This window comes from Lutra lutra, chromosome 10, assembly GCF_902655055.1.
Source record: "Lutra lutra chromosome 10, mLutLut1.2, whole genome shotgun sequence".
Classification (NCBI taxonomy): domain Eukaryota; kingdom Metazoa; phylum Chordata; class Mammalia; order Carnivora; family Mustelidae; genus Lutra; species Lutra lutra.
Genome location: NC_062287.1, coordinates 79,895,576 through 79,916,078, shown reverse-complemented (window position 1 = coordinate 79,916,078; position 20,503 = coordinate 79,895,576). Strand labels below are relative to the sequence as shown.

At 37.1% G+C, this 20,503-nt stretch overlaps 1 protein-coding gene across 6 annotated transcripts in view; it reads right to left on the bottom strand.

Moving 5' to 3' along the window:
• Positions 1-20,503, bottom strand: part of ANO3 (anoctamin 3) — a 419,176-nt gene that overhangs the window by 32,273 nt on the left and 366,400 nt on the right. For all 6 annotated transcript variants that reach the window (XM_047690759.1, XM_047690760.1, XM_047690765.1 and 3 more), the window contains 3 exons: positions 9,307-9,389; positions 8,742-8,882; positions 8,061-8,225 (listed from right to left, as the gene is read on the bottom strand). In XM_047690759.1, the coding sequence (XP_047546715.1) occupies positions 8,061-8,225; positions 8,742-8,882; positions 9,307-9,389 (389 nt within the window). The remainder of the gene's footprint in view (positions 1-8,060; positions 8,226-8,741; positions 8,883-9,306; positions 9,390-20,503) is intronic.

The following is a 20,503-nucleotide window of genomic DNA, read 5'->3' as shown; positions in this document are numbered from 1 at the left end:
ATTTAAAAATTCATTTTAGTCGTAGGGAAGAGGAAGAGGGAGAGAATTTTCAAGCAAACTCCCAGCTGAGCGTAGAGTCCAGTTGCCAGCTCAAGCTCATGGCCCATGAGATCAAGACCTGAGTTGAAACCAAGAGTCAGACGCTTAATGGACTGAGCCTACCAGGTGTCCCACGAGTTCATTCTTTTGTTGACAATGTTGAAGTGGTTTAATTGGCTTAATTCCAGATATTTCAACCTACAAGAGTCCTTCTGTGATGTTTCAGTTTTTTCTTTAAAATTACACAATAATCATGACACCAGACAGCTATCAAGCTGCTGTAACCTATTCGTTAATTAATTAACATTTGATTGTCAAGAAACAAAAATATACATTTTGGAATAATCGTATATTTTTAAATTTTATTAAAATCTTGGAGAGGCACCTAAATGGCTGAGTGGCTTAAGCCTCTGCCTTCACCTCAGGTCATGATCTCAAGGTCCTGGGATAGAGCCCCGTATCGGGCTCTCTGCTCAGCAGGGAGCCTGCTCCCCCCCATGACCCCGCCTGCTGCTCTGCCTACTTGTGATCTCTCTCTCTCTCTGTGTTAAATAAATTTAAAAAATCTAAAAAAAAAAAAAAAAATCTTCTTGGAAATATCTGACATTAACCAAGCTGCTTATGGCACCTTTAAGTAGTATAATAGCATTTTCATGGGCAGCAACATTAAGGAAAAAAAGGATGGGATTAGTGAAGAGTAATTTCTGGTTTCAAATTCTGGCTTTTCAAATTCTGTAGATTTTTAGTTATATGTCTGATAAGAGGTGTTAAAAAATAAATTGAGGTTTTAATCTTGTTAAATTACTTGCAATTTATCTTTGAAAATGCAGTTTCTGGGCGCCTGGGTGGCTCAGTGGGTTAAGCCGCTGCCTTCGGCTCAGGTCATGATCTCAGGGTCCTGGGATCGAGTCCCGCATGAGTCCCGCATCGGGCTCTCTGCTCAGCAGGGAGCCTGCTTCCCTCTCTCTCTCTCTCTCTCTGTCTCTCTGCCTGCCTCTCTGTCTACTTGTGATCTCTCTCTGTCAAATAAATAAATAAAATCTATTAAAAAAAAAAAAGAAAATGCAGTTTCTGATCTTGGCTATGTATCAAAATTACCTCACATCTCTTAAATCAATGATTTCCTAGTGCTATGTTAGGGGCTGACAGGATCAGAATCACTGGGAGAATATTTTTGAATGTTTTGTTTTATATACAGATTTCCCAGCTCCACAGAGGAAATTCTGAATGGGACTCAGGGCTCTCTAGTTTTTCAAGTATTCCAGGTGATTTGAAGCATAGCAAGAACAGGAAACAATTTAAGTTACTTTCATGATCTGTAAGATGGACTTATAATCCAATTTTCATTATTTTTACCCTTATTTTTATCCCACATTGAACATTTATTGAGGGATGCCATGATCCATTTGTTTTGAAAGCTTAGAGGATGCATGTTCTTTAATTATTAGTTTGGAAATCACAAGTGCTGAAAATGTGAAAGACACTGAAAATAGAATTCCAGCTATAAAAATAATTTTGAACAATTATTCAAGAGGCTAAGTAAGCTCTTTCCAATGTGAATAATGTTCAAGATGCTACGAAATTTGGGGAATGAAATATTTAAAATTTATTTGAAAAATATATTCTAAATGTCTTTTAGGCCTAGGCAAAGACCTGGCTACATAAAAGTGAGGAGGCCCCACTGTCAGGGGCTTACACCCTAAGAGTGGGAGACAAGGCATGCCTAAGCACAGTAAACAGAAGAGCATTCACAAGAAGGAGTGTTTAATTCCATTAGGGCGTCCGATAAGGAGGGAGACTAGGCATGTCCAAGCACCTTGTGAGAAGAATAAACACAAAGAGGAGATTATTCAATTCTACATATGGGATCGAGAAAAAACTTCATGGAGCAAGTGATCCTTTACTGGAATTTCCGAAGATAAAGAAACAGCCTCCAAGGAGATAAAAGGAAAGAAGGCAAATAGAGAGAGCACTGTGAACGGAGACAGGGCCATGAAAAAGCAGAATGCTGGGCAGCAGGCGAGAGGGACCTTGTAGGCTGGAGTGCAGAGTGTGAGAGGGAGGGAGGGCATCCAACTTAAACAATACAAGAAAGGAAAACTGGCTTTAAATAATGGGAGGCCTCCATGCCTTGTTAATGAATTTAGAATTTGTACCAGAGGCAATGGGAACCCACTAAGCACTTTCAAGTACAAAATAAAATGATCAAATCTGTGATTTAGAAAGATCTTTCTTCTTCTTTTTTTTTTTTATAAAAGATTTATTTATTTATTAGACAGAGAGAGCGAGAGCGAGCGAGCATGAGTGGGAGAGGTGAAGGGAGAGGGAGAGACTCTCAAGCAGACTCCCCCTGAGTGTGGGGTTCAACTAGAGGCTTGATCTCAGGACCCTGAAATCATGACCTGAGCCTAAATCAAGAGTTGGATGCTTAATCCACGGAGCCACCTAGGTGCCCCAGAGAGATCCTTCTAAGAGCAGTGTACAAGGGAGGTGAGAAGAGTTGAAAAAGACAGGAAGACTCACCAGTTAGAAGGCTACTGAAATGGTGCGAGCTAGAAATGACAAGTAGCTGAACTAAGGAAGGAGAAGTGAGAATGATGAGTAGGGAATAGCTAAGAGAGATGTTACAGAAGCAAAATTCACAACAATCACTGATGTGATGAAAGAGACAAAAGAAATGAATGAATGACTTTAAATTTCTGGCTGTGTACTTTAAATATTTAAAGTTCCTGATAAAAAAAAGTGTTTGACTAATTGAAACTATTTTGCCATGCCTATATGGATTACAGCTGAAAAGCATATTAGATTAATAGACTATTTTGACTGAGGCCAAACCCTCATTTAGAGAATATGGTAGCACAGAGATCACAAAGTCTAGCTATTAAGAAACAAAAAGCACATTTTTATGTGCTGCATATTTAGTGTTGGTCTGAAAATAACAAGAGGTAGCATTTGGTATTCCAGGTCAATCATTTTGGTGGTATAATTTTTTTAAAGAGTTAGCATTTTGATATTAATGGTTTTAATCTATGTTTATCTGATTATGACCTTAAATTAATCCTGTGGGTTCAGGTAAATCAGGTGGGCTGTTTGATAATCTGTGACATGTGTTAACATCCTGGATAGGAGGGGAATACATAAATTCAGAAGGGCATTAAGGTTTTACACTGATAAAATCTGAGGAATAGAACATTCTTTTCACATTTGTTGAGTTGGCTGTGTAGTTCACTTCCTTTATACTAAAATCCATTTAAAAATCTTTTCCTAAATTAGTTGCAGGAGCAAAGGAGAGGTTTTGTGGTTGATTCTAATTCCAACAATCTCTAAATCTTTATGTCAAAATTCCCAACAAGTATAAATAAATAAATAATTAGAGAAAAGATAGTCAGCCTTATGTTTTATAAGGAACAACGGATGAATTATAGGACTAGGCAGTTACATGGGCTCTTGTATTGAATTAAGTAGAGCTAGTTGGATTTTGAGGACCTCAAAAGATTGTTTTTATGACAAAAAATACTATCCTCATCTGCCTCCAGAGGTCTTATTTCTACAATTAGGAGATTCTCTCCATCTAGTTCAGCCTTTGTTATCTGTAAAAAGCAGTACTTTGGAAGAAGGAATATATTGAGCCTCTAATTATACAGACTTAGTGAGAGGAAGCTTATGAGAGAGAAGACTGCGTGAATATGGGTTTACTGTGATTCTAGGAAAGGGGTAGTAACTGAGGGCAGGGGTTGGAAATGAGGCAGAGTGAGTTTAAGGGACTGGTGATAAAGAAACAATTGGAATAATATGAAATTGGAGTCTGGTACACCAAGGGAGACTTCAGCCAAATTTCAATTTTTTGAACTATCAGTGAAAATAAAAAGAAACTTTTGATAAGGAAAATGTATGAAGGTGAAAGCTCCTATTTTATTTAATTACAGGTTCTGATCATGACAAATTCTTCAGCTTACGTGAAAAAAAGATAGCTATTTCCCTGGGTAGGAACCAAGGATTGACTCCTGGAGCTGGAGGTTCTGTTCCCAGAGTTGTCATGCTTGCCTTCCCAAGAAAAAGTTAATTGAAACACATTTGGCTTCTTCATTTCCCCTATGAAATACTTTCCATCTTCAAAAATATTAGGTCTGTTCCTAACTCACTTAAGATGTTTTTGAAGATCAGAAGGTCTTTGGAACAAATTGTCAAAACCAGGAACACAGGGTACTCTTTTGAAGACACTAATAATTGATGGTGAGGGGAATAAATAGACATGAAACCATTAACATTGATTACCTCCAATGGGTACAATTAGTTTATGATAGGAAGGGACATAAGTGGCATTTTGGGTAGAAAACAGTGACTTTTCTTAATATTTTTAATGTCTTCATATTGTCAGTACTTTATATAATAAAAATGTATTGATTTTATAATGCAAAACTAAAAAAGACAACAATAGTGTATTTCAGAAAGAAAAAATACATTTAAAAAAACAAGTAAGAGACACATGAAAAAATGTTCATCATCACTAGCCATCAGGGAGATTCAAATTAAAACCACGTTGAGTTACCACCTTACACCAGTTAGAATGGCCAAAATTAGCAAGACAGGAAACAACATGTGTTGGAGAGGATGTGGAGAAAGGGGAACCCTCTTACATTGTTGGTGGGAATGCAAGTTGGTGCAGCCACTTTGGGAAAACAGTGTGGAGATTCCTCAAGAAATTAAAAATAGAGCTTCCCTATGACCCTGCAATTGCACTACTGGGTATTTACCCCAAAGATACAGATGTAGTGAAAAGAAAGGCCATCTGTACTCCAATGTTTATAGCAGCAATGGCCATGGTCGCCAAACTGTGGAGAGAACCAAGATGCCCTTCAACAGACGAGTGGATAAGGAAGATGTGGTCCATATACACTATGGAGTATTATGCCTCCATCAGAAAGGATGAATACCCAACTTTTTGTAGCAACATGGACAGGACTGGAAGAGATTATGCTGAGTGAAATAAGTCAAGCAGAGAGAGTCAATTATCATATGGTTTCACTTATTTGTGGAGCATAACAAATAGCATGGAGGACATGGGAAGTTAGGAGAAGGGAGTTGGGGGAAATTGGAAGGGGAGATGAACAATGAGAGACTATGGACTCTGAAAAACAATCTGAGGATTTTGAAGGGGCGGGGGGTGGGAGGTTGGGGGAACCAGGTGGTGGGTATTGGAGAGGGCACGGATTGCATGGAGCACTGGGTGTGGTGCAAAAACAATGAATACTGTTACACTGAAAAGAAATTAAAAAAAAAAAAAAACCTAAGTAACAACGAAATACAAAACATCCACTTTTTAAAAATAAAGAAATGCCATTAAAAATTAAAAAAAAAGGTAAGACTACTGAAAATTAGCACAGTGGTATAATTTTCACATGAACTAATTAAATATTTTAAATCTTCTTATATTTTAGACATAAATTTGATCAAAAGACATAATACAACACCTTAGATGTGATTCTTTTTCTACAGACAACTCTTGAGTATTTAAAAATTTATGAATGGGCAATAGGTAACAATTTTAAAAAAGAATGAAAAAATTATAAATAAATTCAGAAAGACCAAAAAAAGATCACTGGCATTTCTATAACTTGGAATGAAGATTAATAAATAAACTCTATGATTTAAAGATGAAGAGAAAGGGAAAAAGTAAACAAAATATTAGTATTTTGCAAGAAAGAGAATAGGAGGGTATAGAGACTTTTAAAGAGAAATAAAATTTTAAAATATTAAAGAGAACCAAATAGAAAAAGGTTAACATTTATTGGGCACCATTTATTTGCTAGAGGATCTCATTTAATCTTTCAACACCCCTATGCATTATTTTTATCACCTTCACATGAAAGATCAAAAAATCAAAACTCAAGGATGTTATAGGGTCTGGCCAGGATCCCACAGATCATGTGCAAATCTTTGGTTTGCCTGTGTCTAATGTCTACTGCTTTTTATCAGGACGCCAATTTGAGCAACAGGCACCACAAAGTGATGAGAGCCTGAGCAGTATTTGTTTCCCCCCATTTTACTCAGAGCCTTTTGTGCTTCAACTATGATGCATTCATTCTTCATTGTGTCCTATGTTCCCACTAGACTGTAAGATCCTAGATAGCAGGACTATGACCAGTCATTTTTATGTCAACCAGCCTACTATAGATAAGAAATGGAGTCAATTTAAGATCAGACCAGTTGATTGCTAGTGTTACCTAGAAATAAACACATCAAGTATTTAGGCTCTTTTCCTCAGAAAATGAAGCCAACCCCAATAATCTCTGTTTACAGAAAAATTGTCAAAAACAATAAGGAGGGCACGTATTGCATAGAGTGCTGGGTGTGGTGCATAAACAATGAATCTTGGAACACTGAAAAAAATTAAATAAAAAAAATTGATTTTGTTAGAAACAATATCTTTCACTATCTACCATAAGAGTATAACCATAAATATAAAAATCTACAATGTCTGCTCTGTGAATGGCTCCCCTATCAATGTGGTGTGTGTAAAATGTGGTATGTGTAAGACACCACAATGTGGTGACTTTATGTAATTTGCAACCTATAGTACCTTTCACACACGACCAGCCATGCTGTTCTATCCCGTATTGTATTCTTTCAATGTTTATCATTTACTTTAATCTATGAGTCAAGGACATAAATTCAAGATATTGTGTGGTTTATTTGGAGATACTGTAAGCAGTAATTTCCTTCCACAAAGCAAAAAGGGATCTGAAGAAAGCAGACTCCAGTAGGAGATATTAACTGCCATCCTTGCATCAAAACTTATTTATCACAGTGACTTTTCACTTTTCTGATTATTTTAGATGGTCCTAGCCCTCTCGAGGCTAAACATGTAACATCAGTGTTCACCCACATATAGACTCAATGCACACTACTTTACATAATATAAACATCATTATTTGTCTATTGCTCATCTATCTTCAGACATTATCTCATGATGTAAATATGCCTGCACTAACACTTAGTATATGTCTCATCTAGGGAAAGTTATTTAAGCTCTCCAGATTCATTTCCTTATTTACATAATAGAGAGCATGCTGGCCTTGTTGGAAGAATTAAAGAGATTAATTAAATTAATTAAAGAGATTATTACCCTAAGTGTGCCAATCAATGCCTCCTGTCTTCAGAGAATAGGACCCTACCCATAGACCTTGCTGAAGATGTGGGCCAAGGTAGATACAATAATGCTCTCTCAGCCATAGAGTTCATAAGTCAATCAGTGTAGGTGATGTTGAACCAATCAGATGTTGGCTCTGAAAAATTAGTACATTGAAATACTGGATGATCTCAGTTAAATAGGCTATAAAAACCAACATGGTCACATAGTTAGAACCAAAGGAGATAACAAAATCTTTGCTAATACCACAGCATGAAAGAAGACAGGTCATGGTTAAGCAAAGATAGACATTTCCTAATAGAACAGAGCAGATATGCAAACGGAAAATACTGAGGAAGGAAGGAAGGAAGGAAGGTAGGTAGGAAGGAAGGAAGGAAGGAAGGAAAGGAGAGAGGAACGTGAAAATCGTTTAGACCCAGAGAAAGAAACATGGAGTAGCTATTTTCTGTTTCAAGTGAGGCCTTGGAAGTAACGAGCCTTCAATTTCAAACAGATTTTCCTATACTTTTGTAACAGATTCTCCACTGAGGTTCAGTTTTTTGAACCAAAAGATGCTTTATTTGAATGAAAAGAGCATAGCACTTTTTCCAGCACACACTAGATACTCAATGAATGGAAAGGTTTGCTCATCAAGATTATAAACTCAAAGGACAAGGAAGACAATACAACTGTTATTGATTTTAATTAAAAAAAAAAAAACCATCATCCAAACCACATAGATTAATTTTTTTCTGCTAAACTGAGTTGCCATTGATGGAAACGTGGGTGGGACTCATTTTGGCTTCCTGTAAAATACAATTGAAGCATGAAGGAAACATAGACCTCTCCCCTACCCATGCCTTTTAACCTTTTGAAAACTGTAAACACTTACAAGATTCAGGGCCATAATGATTACAAAATTGATACAGACAGCAGCAGCCGATGTTGCAAACTGCCAGTGTTGTTTGATGAAATTCCACTTGAATGATGCAAACTGTTCCATGACAACCAGGCGATACACCACAACAGCAAACACTGCGGTGATCACCAAAGAAATCTACAATATGGGAGATGGGAGAAGACATCCGTATTTTGCATAATTGACAAAGCAGAAGCAATACCACAGACCAAGATACTGCCCCTGCCTCCCCGCTGCCCGAAGAGCTAAAGGAATTTGCTTTTCCAAGAAAGGATACAAAAATTCAATTTTTTCCTTTAAGTTTTTTTCCTTCAGTTACATTACAGTCAAAATACATGTTGTAAGATACTGTTCAAATTTCCACTTTCAAGTGGAATTCTTAGTTTTAATTAATCAGGACAACTCATATAATTTCCATTTTATTTTAGATGGTCTTTGTTTCTTTCAAAGAGTGTTTTATTTAAAGATATGCCCAAACTCTCTTTGTAATCACTCCTTGACTTGCTGTGATTTTAATTTTGTTTAATGGTATGTATTAAACGTACTGAACTGGATATGGTTTGACCCTGAGGCTCACAAAATGAGTTGGTATCTTAGAATTTCCTTCTAAATGTGGGATCCCCCAACATTCTGATATTGATGGTTGTACTTTACCATGAAGAATATTCCTGAGATAGAGACAAGAAGACGACTGATTTTGTCTGAGGAAGGCTGATGTGGCTCAGGTTTTCCACTGATGGGATTCACTCTCTCCATCTTGTAATACTTGGCTTCAAATTGGGGACGAAGTGTTTCCTATAAGAGAAACCAAAGTTACTACCTATCAAAGTCATAAATTAAAAAAATGCATATATCCAATAGCTGGAACAAAACTCCTGCATTTTGACCTACTTTTATAGTAAGTATTGGAAAAGAAGTAACTTTTAAAAAATAAAATGCAAATTATTTTCCAAATAAACCCTAAACTATAGTTTATTAACACAATTTTCCACTACTGTAATTTTAGGGAAACATTGTGAAAGTGCTTTGAAAAAAATGACATTACCTCATCAATGATCTTTCTTAACTTCATGAAATAAGAAATCTTGGGAGTAAAAAACATCAAAGGAAAACCTAATGGTGTTTAGTTCCTTTCAGCTTGGATGTTAAGGACAGTGAATAATTTCCTGCACCACATGTTATTCCAGTTTCCCTGTCTCCTGGTTTCCTAACATCTTACCTCCTCTTCTTCCCATTCAATAAGGTCCCAAGTATAGGTCAGTGTACTTCTTCTCCTTTTCCAAAACTCCAAGAAGACTGTAGCTATAGATAATAATATCATCATCATCATCATTATCATCATCATCATTATTCATTGCCCAACCACATTGCATTCTTTCATCATTACTTTTCTTTCTGGGATTAATGCATTTCTGCCATATTATTAAATTATTAAATTAAATTTGTATTAAATTTATACAATTGGACTTTTGTTTTTCCCTCATCCTATCTTCCCTGTCTCTGAGTACTGCTATCTGCATGAACCCTAGAGAGTAATTTTTTCAGTGGATTAAATAAGCATAGGCCTTTGCTAGCCTGGCCCATGAAAGTGATGTTATAATAGAAGGTCAATATTAGTGAGCTAAATATACATCATCCCTTTTGTTTTGTATATGCTACTTCAGAATCACATAAAAGACCTTAAAAAAAAAAAAAGTGGCTTCTCCAGCCAGGAATGACAATAAGGACTAGATGCTACTCCTCCAGGATCCAGAGAGCAATGGGGTGGGAGAGAGAGGGGAAAAGCACAAGATTACCATGGTGGAAGGAGAAGAAGAGAAAAAGACCAGAGAAGATACTCTTGGATGAATATTCTAGATGAATTTAGCATAGACTAGAGGACTCAGTGGAAAAAGTAAAGAAAGGGCTGAATCATTAACTGGATTTTCTGTGTAAACAGCTGAGAGAAAGATTGCTTGCTTTCTAGTAAGTGGGCTTCACCTCAGCATTCAAGACTTTGCAAACATCATTAAGACCTCATAGGTGCATTCTTAAAAACTGTGATATCATTCATCCATGTAACCATCTATCCATCCATCCATCCATTTGCTGTTCTCTTATTTTGGGTAAGGCACTCCAACCTCCGGGATTTCCTAATTTAGTAGACAGACACAGTCATCTAAATAAAGTTAACTTACGTTGCAGTGAAAGTTATAATGAAGACAGAATTATAGTGCAAACATAGAAACACATGCTTTTGGAAAAACACCACCATCACAAACAATACAGTGTAAAGGAGTGAGGTGTTCTTCCCAGTTTGTGTTTATGCTCCTCTAGCCTTCCAAGTAAAAGAATGCCAGGGGAAGAGGATTCTAAGGTTGTGTTTTTTTTTTTTTTTTCTTTATAATTAGAAATCAGCCCTGATATTGGTTAGAAAATATAATGTTCATAATCACATTATCTTACATTGTTGTCACACTTCAAAATGTACAAGTGCTTTCTTACACATGGTTTAATTTTGTTACTTTCATAACACAAGTAAATACGGCAGGTATTACTATCATCAGATTTTTGAAACAAAGGTATAAAATTATTGTGTCCAAGATCATATAGTCAATAAATGGCAGAGTCAGGACTGAAACTCTTGCTAGTTATTATCCATACAGTCTTCATATTTTTAAGATTATTTTTTCCTCAGGCCTACTCTACATGCTATCTACTGATTTTATATAAAGTTTAAAGAGAGTAGATAAGGCTAGAAGAATCAAAATAGCCAAGCTCCATGAAAGGAAGACAAATGAGGTTTTCCAAATACTGGATCTGCTATAAAAATAGTTGATCATAATCATTGTTACCAAGAGGGAGATCTAGAACTTAAAAATTAAGTGGGATATAGAGGAAGTATATGGGAGAGACACAGAGAAATAATTTATTATGAAAAGAAAACTGAAGGAAAAAAAAAGCATTGTGTCATATAAGCAACTATAACATGCAGTAATTATAAGCCTGGGACTTAAAGTCTTTCATTCAGTACATGACACAGAATATGCAACAAAATTCTAATTATCATTGATCTCAGTCAAGGTTTAAAGTTGAAATGTGTCACATAGTCATTTCTTAATTTATCTTTCCGGCATAAACTTTGTCTAGAAGCGGCTCCTAGAAAATCTAAGAAATAAAGGTAATCTTGCTTGTGTGAGCCTGAAAACTAGCTTTGGTATAATTTTAACTTCCACAAATGTTTTTACTTTGAATATCAATAATAAACTATGCCTTGGGTTAAAAATCCATTCTCAGTTTAAGATATATTTACTTTATTCACAGATCATTTAAACTCTCAAGTGAATCAATATTCTCTAAGGAAGTTTTTTTTTTTTTAAGATTTTATTTACTTATTTGACAGAGAGAGATCACAAGTAGACAGAGAAGCAGGCAGAGAGAGAGAGGGAAGCAGACTCCCTGCTGAGCAGAAAGCCCGATGCGGGGCTCGATTCCAGGACCCTGAGATCATGACCTGAGCCGAAGGCAGCGGCTTAACCCACTGAGCCACCCAGGCGCCCCTCTAAGGAAGTTTTAATTAGAAAGAGGGCATGTAGAGTAATTTATCAGTATGCTGGGGTGCCTGGGTGGCTTAGTCAGTTAGGTGACTGACTCTTGATTTCAGATCAGGTCATGATCTCAGGGCTGTGAGATACAGCCTTGTGTTGGGTTTTGTGCTGAGCTTGGAGCATGCTTGGAATTCTCTGTCTCCCTCTCCCTCTGCCCCTATCCACCACTCTTCCCCTCTAAAAAGAAAAAAAAATTGATTTATCAGTATGCCAAACACCAAAGGACGGAAAGTACCAATTAACTAAACCCTAGTAAATTTAATAAAAACAGAATTAATAATAAAAGTAGTTAACTTTGAAAATTAAAATAGTCATTGCTTCTGGGCTTTGATGACTGGCAGGTGGAATGAGGAAACCAACAGAGATGATGAAAATATTCCATATTTTAACAGGAGAAGTGACTATATAAATTTATGTCATTTTCTTTTTTTTCCCCAAAGATTTAATTTATTTATTTGACAGAGAGAAAGAGAGAGAGAGCAAACAGAGGGAGCAGCAGGCAGAGGGAGAGGGAGAAGCAGGCTCCTCACTGAGCAAGGAGCCAGATGCAAAACTCTATCAGGACCCTGAGATCATGACCTGAGCTGAAGGCAGAATTGAACCGAGTAAGCCACGCAAGCGTCCCTTTCATTTTCAAAGGTGATCAAAAGACACCTAGAATCTGTAGATTTCACCGTATGTAAATTATTCCTCAAAGGCCAGATTTTAGAAAGTAAGTAATTTTTAAAATACCAAGTGATTAACAATATCAGGGGTTTGATCATTACGACAAGCCAGTCGTTTCCCCCAGGTTTACAGCAGGAGGCTCTGAGCTTGCAGTGAGGGCCTGAAAAGGAAGTGGGAGGCTGGGAAGACCATATCTCACTACACCACCAGTTTCTGGGGAGTTGCAAACCCAAAGTATGAATTCGGGCGATTAGACTAGACTTTGAAGTGTCGGCTGAGCATGAAGGAGGCTTGCACAGGGCGTGCCTGGGTGGCTTGGGGTGCCTGGGTGGCTCAGTGGGTTAAAACCTCTGCCTTCGGCTCAGGTCACGATCCCAGGGTCCTGGGATTGAGTCCGGCATCAGGCTCTCTGCACAGTGGGGAGCCTGCTTCCCCACCCTCTCCACCTTCCTCTTTGCCTACTTGTGATCTCTGCCTGTCAAATAAATAAATAAAATCTTAAAAAAAAAAAAAAAGAAGAAGGAGGCTTGCACAGTACCCTGACACAAATATATCAAGTAGCCCTGGAAAGAAGAAAGCGTTTGACCTATGCCAAGACCTGAGAAAAAGGGCAAAGCGGAAGCACCCAGTGGAAGTGGCCTCAGGGTCATCTCAGGTAGGTAGATAGATGTGTGGCCCAATATAAATACAGTAAGAAAGGCTGAGCCTTAACTCTAGACTACTAAGTGCTCTGTCCATTTAAACACATTCAAACTCCAATAAAACATAATCAAATAAACCACCACACTGCCCTGAGTCATCAGCAAGATTTGTCCCACTGGCTCACATTTTGCCCCCTAGACTGAAGAGTAGGCTCCAAATGACAGAAATGTGAGCTGGAGAGGCTAAATGCTTTAATGCCTCAGTTTGGTGATTTTGTTCTTCCAGAAGCATTCTCTGAACCTGAGCCCTTTCCTGATAGAAAAGGATGAGGAAAGGGGTTGAGCTGGCATCCAGTTCAGGATTGAAGAATGGCAATAGGAATTTCAAGAAGAAACAGGCATTTTTGAAGGACTCCATGAATCAGTGACTTTAAAAAAAGTATATTATAAGCTGTGAAAGTCATTTTATTGTAATTGGTGGTGAAACGTTTGGCATGAACTATGTGGAAGGACTTAGAAACGATCACTCAGAATGAGCAGGGTGACAGAGACCATGAGATGATGAAGAGGACAGGGAGCATATTGAATTGCCTTAATGAAAAGTGAAAATGCCTTAAAAATGAACATGTATAAAGCCATTTCACTTAGAAGGATGTGTCACTATAAATATAGATGTAGATGAATTTATAGAAATTTATAGCATATATTGTATATACAGTATAGATGTTTATATATTGTGTATGTACGATAAGTAACTGGATGAATCTAATATATGATAGTTATATATACATAAAGCCCAAAAGAATATTTACCAAAGTGTTACCACTAATTGTTTGTGGAAATGGATTCTGGAGCACTTTTATTTCCTACAAAGTATAAGAAATACAAAAAGGCTTCCTGTGTACAGTTTATCAACTCTTCCCCTTGGTCCTGTGAAACTGGGTTGGGGTTGGGGTAGGAGAAGAGGCTGCCATTGGAGAAGGACATTTTGTGATCAAGGGAAAGCCAGCTTTCACATGAGTCATGGAGGTAGGAGGAATATTATGGAAAAGCTGAAGGTGATACCACATACTTCTGTTCCTTAGCAACCATACAATGTATTTATTTTTTTACTCCTGCCTCTCTGACTATAATGACATACTTTTCTCTACTTTAAACTTCAAAGATACATGTGCTGCATCTTGAACTTTCATTTATTTCCTCATGCTCATTTCCAATGGCTTTTCCTTGTGATCCAAAGTCAATGGCACAGAGTGACAGAATCATAAAGTTATGCATATCAAACCAGTTACATTCTTCTTCTTCTTCTTCTTCTTCTTCTTCTTCTTCTTCTTCTTCTTCTTCTTCTTCTTCTTCTTCTTCTTCTTCTTCTTCTTCTCCTCTTCCTCCCCCCTCCTTCTCCTGCTCCTTCTTCTTCAAGTAGGCTCCATGCCCAGTGTGGAGCCCAATGGCAGGCTTGAACTCATGACCCTGACATTGCAGCTTGAGCTGAGATCAAGAGTCACCTAACACACGGAGACACACAGGTGTCCCTCAAAGAGGTTAGATTCTATACGTAGTTTTTTCCAAGTTATTTACTTCAAATTTATAGAAATAAAGGCCCAGAGTGGTTGGCAAGTAACACTGGCCTTGTCTAGAAATCTGTCAAAGCATCTACAGTGCTTTACTACAATTTTTCTTACATCTGCTTTTTCCTACACTTGAAGTTTCTAGAGTGCCTTAGCATTTGCAGTGCTTGGCACACTGACATGTTCAATAACTGTTACATTGAGCTGAATTATTGAGTGGAATAGAGTGATTTTAACTCTAACTCTTGGTCACGTGCTCTTTTCATTATTCCAGAGGTTTTCAAATTATGCACAATGGAGATAGTGGAAAGACAGTCCCTTACCAGAGAAGTCCATTCTATAACTGTTTTATAATTTGAGAATTCAAGTTCAATTTTATGTGGAAAAATTGTCATTACTTAATAAGTTTAAAAAATGACTTCACTGTACTTCAGCAGGTGGGGGCTCTTGAAGATGGAGCTGAGGAAAGAGGTCAGTTCTGAGCACAAATGAAGTTAACACGTCGGAATACGGACAACACAAAGAATTCCAAGTATTGTTTTCATCAGAAAAGATAAAGATTGAAAACCTTCTCAAAAGAAGACCTGGCTGAAACCAAAGTTTATCAGAGCAATATTTCTGAGACTGCCAATGTAGATAACACCCGAGTACCACTAAAGACTTTCTTCCATTCCCCAGATTTATTTTCAGCAACATCCTTGAGCATAATGTGCCTTTCCCACACAGTATTGCAACATCACTATACATGAGGTAGAAATAGAAACCTCACAAAACAGGTTCTACAATTAGCAGGAGGGCCACGAATGTGGAACACTTTACATTTCCATGCCTAGAGAAAGCTATCTCCTTGCTTTCTTTCTTTTTCTGGTTAGTACCTTACAAAAAATGTAATTAATGGAGTTCCTTCTGTCAGTATAAAGCAGGCTAATCACTATAAAAGGCTTAAATAAGTGTGAAGAGACAGAGTCTGAATATTTGGGCTGAACAGTAGGAGACCCAAGCTCACGTGTAACTGGTTTGTCAAGACTCGCTTGTCTTGTGAAATTTCCTCTTAGTCCAAGCACATGTAGTCCCTCTCTGACTTCCAATTTCCTCCCCTCCTTCTTCCCTGCTAACAATATTAAATAAAAAAAGGAAACAACAAATAACTAGGCTCTAAGAACCCGGGAAGGCTAACATTTGGACCCTCAGTACTGAAATTCTTCACCGATTCCTAAAATCAGACTTGATTTTTTCCCCCTCGGAAAATTCATCTAGAAATAAGAAGCAACATAGGAACAGCTTGATATTATATTAAAATCCAGTGAGAATTCTCATGACAATCTCAACCACAGCAGACTCTTTGGTATTAAGAGTCCCTCTAAAGCTAACTTGTCTGTCACTTGAAGTGGTATCAGAGTCCATGCAAATAAAAACTTGTCAGCTTTTGCCATATAGTTTTATAAAATATAATGTAACCTTTTAGACGCAGGATTAATTTTTCTCAGGTCCTCTCTTCATCTTACCACTCAACTATTTGATACACTTAACATCCCTTAATTCTGTTGAACATTTTCTGATGACAAATGTAGAAACAGCAGCAAAAATAACTAGAATGGCACCTTGTCTGATTCACTTTTGAAATACAGGGGTCCAGGAGTGCCTGCTCTATAGGAAGTTTTCAATAAATATACGTTGAATGAATGAATCACAACTGCAAAGAAGAAACTAAAAGTTATGTACAATCTCACCATTGATAAGGAACTATAACTATAATTTTGATAATTCCATCCAAAGTATTTCTCTTTGACAGTCTATTTATGGCTGATTAGTTGCTGATACTCAAGGTATGGTCATACTGGTTGTGAAGTTATGACTGAAAAAAGGAAAAGCAAACTCATAAATGAGTCCCTGACTTGCCTCATATCCCTCATGCACTGGTCTGACCTTCCCAGGAAAGCTACACCAGGACAGGCTACTTTCACCAGGACAGGATACCTTCCAGTTTACCCCTGAAACAGATCATGGCCTCCAACAAAGTGCTCCAGAACTAAGGGCTCCAGAACTAAGGTCTGCTTTCATTCTGACCAGCCAGGGCCAGAGCCCTAAACATTGTTAAATATTTGCCTTTTTCCTTATAAGCACCCCTCTGGAATTGGGTACGGTTTAATTAGAATGGTACTTGGCACCACAGGTGAATGACAGTCACCATAAAAGAAAGGACTAGCTTTGCTTTTATCATCAATATCGTAAAATTTATCTTCTTTTTTTTTTTTTAAGATTTTATTTTTTTATATGACAGAGAGATCACAAGTAGGCAGAGAGGCAGGCGGAGAGAGAGGAGGAAGCAGACTCCCTGCTGAGCAGGGAGCCCGATGTGGGGCTCGATCCCAGGACCCCGAGATCATGACCTGAGCTGAAGGCAGAGGCTTGACCCACCGAGCCACGCAGGCACCCCTAAAATTTATCTTCTTGAGCAAATTACAGTGATCCTCAAAAAAACTCCTAGGAACGGCAATGTGGTGCTAGAGAAAGAACATGGTTTGGGGTAGGAATGCTCTGGGTTTGAAAGCTGCCTATACACTTTGCTAACTATGTGACAAATGCCCTGTATGAATGTCTACATAATGAGAACAATGACAACAGTAAAATCATCCTCACAGGGACATTGAATGAATTCAGTGAGATACAGTTTGTAAGTGGTCTAATTATGCTTAATTCATTTTAATAGTAAAATAAACTACAATAACCAATTTTTTCAACATTCTGTTAGTTATACATAGGAAACTTTATATAGACAAAGTGCTGGGTTTCTACTGCACAAGGGATATACAATACAAAATATACTTGATAAAGTTTAAACATATTGTATATCTTCCTGCAGGAAAAATAAAGCTATTGTCATTTATTTATATGTCAGTTGATTCACAAATTCAGTCTTGGTCAGTTTCCACATACTTTCTTTTGTCCATAACCTAGCAAATGATTTATATTGTCCTTTTTCTTCTTTTGTATTTAAGACTGTAAAATTACTGCTAGGGTAAATAATTCAATTCAAAACTTGTTGTTTTTGAGAGCATATTTGTCTATTCCTATAAAGAGCATACAAAAAAGTGAAAATGAGTTGCCTCATATTCCCAAAGAGGAAGAAGAGAACCAGCATTGATTGAACACTTACAATGTCCCAGACTTTGCGCTAGCTATTTTTAAAACAACCAGTGTCTTTTCCACAACCAACCCAGGTAAATACAAGGTTATTAATGTCATTCAGTTGATAAGTAAATTGGAGCTCTTAGAGGTTAAGTTACTTGAGAAAGATATTTGGCTGAAATTCAAATCTAGATCCAAATGCTGACCTTTTTCTGTGCCAAAGGAAAAATCACTCCAAACATGGTTTGGGATAGAAGTTTTCAAGCTATATAATTTGCAACATCTTTCTGGGAAGAAATTAGCACCACAGATGAAATGTTTAACAATCAATCTTTCTTTCTTCTCTTTCTTTTCCCTCCCTTCCCCTCCCCACCCCTCCCCTCTCCTCTCCTCTCCTTTCTTCCCCCCCTTTCTTTCTTTCTTTCTTTCTTTCTTTCTTTCTTTCTTTCTTTCTTTCTTTCTTTCTTTCTTTCTTTTTATTTTTTAAGCAAATTTCTAAAAGACCTAAATGAGATTGAGAACTTCTGGGAGGTTGGCTGCTCATCCACTCAGTGCTCCATCAATCAACAGTCGAATGCTCTTTGACCATAAATAAATCTTTTCCATTTTTGTTGTCATTGTTGTTTGAAGTCTAAAAATGATTATCAACCACTCTCTTTTCTTATAACTGACTCTACCAAGACAGAAATCTTTGCATTGATCTCTTAGAGGACTTCCTTTGCAGATAAACTCTAATAAAATTTTGATACATGCTTATAACTTAATTTTCTAAAAAGATTACTTTTTTTTTTTTTACTGGACCACTATATCTGAGTTTGCAGAGACAGACAGGCAGAAGCAAACTTAATGCTTCTTGGTCCACAGTTCAAGCAAATATTTACTTAGTCAAAGAAGGGTTGAATTGTGTATATTCATAATGTTGATGTGTCTAAAAGCTCCTTGTACACACAGCCAGTATCTCTGACTTCCTCAAACATTGTGCAGTAGACTGGCCATGAGTGTTTTTGAAAAAGGACTAATTGAACATTGAGTCAGGGATACATTTAGTTTGCATTGAGGAAGATATATTTATGTGGTCTGCAAACACTTCTACAAGTTGTTCAGTGATTATTAACTATCTTAATATAGCAATGAATTCTGAGGAAACTCCTTTTACTTCATATGTAGACTCAGGAGCCAGGCCAGGGATTGTATAGAGAGATGGCAGGTTCTAGGGTGTCCAGCACTGATGAAGCAAGAGAAATACGATCTGAAGTACAGAGCCAGAAACTACTCTATGGAAAATTTTTAAAATTTCAACACTTGGGGCATCTGGGTGGCTCAGTCAGTTTAGTATCCATCTCTTGATTTTGGCTCAGGTCATGATCTAAGGGTCATGTGATCAAGCCCCACGTTGGGCTTCACTCTCAGTGAAGAGTCTGCTTGATGTCTCTCCCTCCGACCCTCCTCCACCTCACTCAAATAATAAACAAAATCTTTTAAAAAATTAAATTTCAACTGGTATGTGAAATGCACCAGAGATGATCTCAAATTTACATTAAAAATGCACACTACCAAAAATGAATTATAAAGCTGAAATAAACTTTTCAAAATTATCAATAAAGAAGACTTTCAATTAACCATGTTAGAGGAAGAGGAAAGACTGAATTGCTTTTCTATACATTCTCTGTAATATTTTTATATGTTATATTAAAAGGCAATTTGATAAAACACAGACTGAAATATAGGACAAAAAGCATTACAGAAACATGGTAGTCAGCTAATTAAAATATTGTTCTTTTCGGATTTTGACTTTATTTATTTGGAGATTTTTAAAATTTGTAAACTTGTGATTTTTTCCCAGTTTAGTTATTTTCATGCTTCATTTTCTGTTCATATTTTTGTAGCTTCCAAAACTGTGCATCTCCTTCCCTTAAAGAGTTGTAATGTATCACTCACATATATGCCAGCCATCCTGCTAAATATTTCACACATTACTCATTAAAGCCTCACAACAGCTCCATGTACAAGAAACGATTTTTTTTATTGCCATTTCACAGGTAATGATACCACAGTTCAGAAATAAAGTATTCCTGCCCCAAATAAACTTGACTGTGTACTCCAGGTCACTCCGAGTCCTAAGGCAGGGTTAATGGCTTCAAATACTCATGCAAAGGGACGGTTTCCAATAATCCTAAGTGTCCTTTAAGGATTCTGTCCTGATTCTGTACAAAAATTTCTTTCTTGTTATATTACAGCTAAGAGCTTCTAGGAACTAACTGTCAGCTTAGTTAAACATAGCATGTTTTCATTGTTCTCTCCAAAGTGTTTAAGGTGCTTAGAGTCTAAATGGATGAGAAAGCCACTTGTCATTGCTATTTGCTGTCTGTGAACTTGATTTCAAAATCCATTTCAGGTCATGGATAAGTTTCCTTTCCTTCTTCCCTGGGTTCTGAGCCAAGAAACAATTCAAGGACCTTCTTCAGAGTGTATAGACCTAGTCTTGGCATCTTATTCTCTCCTCATTCTGCCCCTTACAAGGTCACGGCTCAGTGCTGAGGACACTCAGCAAATACACTCTGTGTGTTGCTGCTGCCATGGTTATTATTTATTATTATTTAGCTCTTCTCACTTTCCGACAGAAAAAAACAAATTAGAGATGCCTGAATTTTCCGATTATCTTCTTTAATATATTTTTTAGAAAGCATTAGTAAATCAACCTTTTCCTCAAGGTGGCAAAATAAGTTCTATTTTCCATGTACTAGTTTTGCCATTTTGTTATATTTATGTCTCATTGTAATTTCATTGAGTCCCTATAAAAATAAATTGCATAGTTGATAAACTGA